Source organism: Dipodomys ordii, unplaced genomic scaffold, assembly GCF_000151885.1.
Source record: "Dipodomys ordii isolate 6190 unplaced genomic scaffold, Dord_2.0 Scaffold202, whole genome shotgun sequence".
NCBI classification, from domain to species: Eukaryota; Metazoa; Chordata; class Mammalia; order Rodentia; family Heteromyidae; genus Dipodomys; species Dipodomys ordii.
In genome coordinates, this window is record NW_012267418.1 from 597,796 (window position 1) to 600,943 (window position 3,148).

Genomic DNA, 3,148 nt, shown 5'->3' on the forward strand with positions numbered 1-3,148 from the left:
CCGTCAAACTCCACCGCCATGATGGTTGTCTGCGGAGACAGAGGATGAAATATCAAAGCAGGGAGAGTGATTAAAGAAGGGAAAAGGCTCTTTGAAATCTGAGGTGACTGGTTCAAGGCCGTACAATGTAGGCCAGAGCTAGAAACTTTTTCTCTCAATCTTTCCACTTCATTGCTTCATCCTGCATAAGGGATGATCCAGAATCCTAGCCGTACTGTCCCCACGTAGAAATCTTTCCACTGTAAGGAGAACCGGGGGGCAGAAGTGCTCTGAGTGAGGCAGGGTGGACACTTGTGTGCACTAGTGAGATAGTTCCCAACATGGCTGCCTCCTCCTGAGCACCTTGTGTGCCCATATGTGCCGTAGGCCCGTCACTATGAACTTGAGAACAAGTTTGGGTCTTGCACCTGCTGTATTCTGCACCTGCACCCTTCCTTAGTCAGAAGTGAGCTCTTTCAGTTTACTCAACAAAAGAGGAGGACAACAGTTAGCATGGTCAGGAGTCAAGGCAGAAGGAATGCAGCAAGGGATACATAGATAGATTAAAATGAAAGTCTTGGGGGCTGGGAAGGTGGCTCAGTGGTAGAGCGCTTGCCTTGCATGCCTGAGGCCCCGGGTTCGATTCCTCAGCACTACATAAAGCAAAAAGAAAAAAAGCCGAAAGTCGTGCTGTGGCTCAAGTGGCAGAGTGCTAGCGTTGAGCTGAAGAGCTGAGGGACAGTGCCCTGGCCCAGAGTTCAGGCCCCACGACCGGACCCCCCCCCCAAAAATGAAAGTCTCACATAAGCAATTTCTGGTCGAGGTAAATATTTCTGCAGTCAGGAGAAGAAATATGTACCAGGAGAAGATGGAACTGGGGAGTTGGTGCTTTTATTCCAAGTCAAGAAAAGAATTAAGGAACAGTAAAGGCGAATAAGGCGACACTTTCCCCACTCTGGTTGGAGCCTTAAAGATACTTGGTTAAGTTGAATAACTTAACTCAGTTACTCAGTTCATTGAGTTATAGAGAAGAGACGACTTACCCCAATTCACACTGAATTAACAGCAGACCTGGGACGAAAGCCTGTCCCAAGTCTACCCCCTACTCCATTCCCCCCTACTTTCCACTGCTTTCTGTTTTCTACTTTCCACTGCCTATTTGGAAGGGAAGGGAGAGTTCCCAATTTCTGAATGGTTCCAACTGCGACTTTTCTGGCTACCCCATGCCTCACCCTGACCCGAAGGGATCCCTCCTCCCTGCACCCCCCACCCGCAGCGTGCTTTCTATATGCGGACTTACCATGAATGAATGAAAGACCCCATACTCTACCCTAAAGTCCCTTCCTCTATAAACAAGCCAACCCCCACGTCAAATGGCTGTGGTAGTCAGAGCAGAAGCCCGACAGCCTTGGGGACTTCCACCACCCGCCCTGTGCGCCCTGCCCGGTTAAAGTTCCCCAGCAGTCATGACAGTTGTCAGGGGTTGAGTAGGGTTGCACCGGGACCAGGCCGGGGAGGGGGCGGCGGGGGGGAAGTGTCTTCCTGGGCCTCTGGGGAATAACATCACTCACAACCACACCGACTCATGCAAAATCCCCGTTACGCGTGCCGGGGGTGCTAGTTATCCCGGGTTGCTTCAATCACAGATCTGCAGGATGAGTTGGTCCTTGAATTTCTTTTCTCCCAAGTACTATCGCTACTTCTTCTGGGGCCCCCCTTCCTCCTCCGTTTGCATGCTCCCGGTTTGCATGGTCCCTAGCCCCTCACTTGTTTTCTGCCAGCCTCCACTGCCCAGAGCTGAGCGAAAGCGAAAGCGTCCCGGGCCCGCTTCCCCGACGCGGCCCGCAGGGCGCACAGCCGGCCTTCCCGGCAGCCTGGCCCGCCCCAGCCGTTCGCCCACCGCCGGACACCCGCGTCGGGAAGGGGAGCACACGCTGTCCTGGCGGCGGGCGAGCCTGGATGCTGCCCTAAGCTTCTATGCGTCTCGCTATTCGTTTCCCGGCACTTGCACGGTCCCCCCAGACTCCTTATCGCCCCACTTCCTCCACCTCTCTGTCGACCCTCAGATCCAGAGCCATTTACCCCAGTGTGGACTTCGCCGGCCGGGGCGAAGTCCCAGGCAGGTGCTCCAGCTCGCAGCATCCCAGGCTGGCAGCGCCGCGTTCGGGGCGGACTGGGGCCACGGCTCCCCACACGAGCGCTGCGCGCACCTGCGGCCCCGCCCCCTCGCCCGCCCGCCAGGGGGCGCCCGCGTCCGCCCCGCCCGGCCGCCCGCGCCGCTAACCTGGGCCGGGCGAGCCTGCCCGGAGACAGGTGACGCCAGAGCCAGATTTCACGCAAGGATCCGAAAAAGGCGAGAAGGGGAGGAGCCGAGAGGAAGGGTGGGCGTGGTGGAGAACGCGGGACCGGGGAATACCAGCCGGCTCTGAGCTGTGGGAGCCACGCCGGCTCCCCCACTGCATTCGGGGCGGGTCACCGTGGCCCCCATATATTCATTCGGGGTGGGTCATGTGGCCCCCATATAGTGGGGGTCGATCCCGGTGGCCCCATATTCTGGGCGAGTCACTGTGGCCCCATGTAGTCAGGGTGGGTCATTGTTGCCCCCATATTCTGGGCGGGCCATGATGCCCCATACTCTGGGGGATCACGGTGGCCCCCATGAAGTCGGGGTGGGTCACCGTGGCCCCACGCTCTGGGCGGGGCAGGGCGGGCCCCATGCTCTGGGCGGGGCACCGAGGCAGGGAGGGGCCCCAGGTTGCCGCGGCCGCTTTCAATTTCCTTTTCCCCTAAAAGGCTGCGCTTCCCTGCAGCGCCGCCGGGATCACCGGTTCCCGGGACTTTCCACCCCCCCCCCCCGAGCTTGTGATCCCGGCCTCGCTGGACGCGGACAGCACCCCGAGGCCGCTGTCCAGCCGGAGCCCATGGCGGGCGGAGGCGCCGGCGTCCCCCGACCCTTCCCCGCATGGGTCGGGGCCGCGCTGCTGCTGCTCGCAGACTGGGCGCTGCTCCGGCCCGCGCTGCCCGGGATGTTCTCCCGGCTGATGCCCGCGGCGGGGCCGCTGCTCCAGATCTGGGCGGTGGGCCTGAGCCGCTGGGCCATGCTGTGCCTGGGGGTCCACGGGGTGCTCAGGGCGACGGCTCCCCGCGAGGGCGCAGGCTCGGCGGCCCG

At 60.3% G+C, this 3,148-nt stretch overlaps 1 protein-coding gene across 1 annotated transcript in view; it reads right to left on the reverse strand.

Moving 5' to 3' along the window:
* Nucleotides 1-2,192, reverse strand: part of Psmb9 (proteasome (prosome, macropain) subunit, beta type, 9) — a 6,453-nt gene extending 4,261 nt beyond the window's left edge. The window contains exon 1 of the mRNA XM_013035050.1: nucleotides 2,062-2,192. Coding sequence (XP_012890504.1) covers nucleotides 2,062-2,121 — 60 coding nt within the window. The 5' untranslated portion in view covers nucleotides 2,122-2,192. The remainder of the gene's footprint in view (nucleotides 1-2,061) is intronic.
* Between the last annotated feature and the right edge of the window lie 956 nt (nucleotides 2,193-3,148).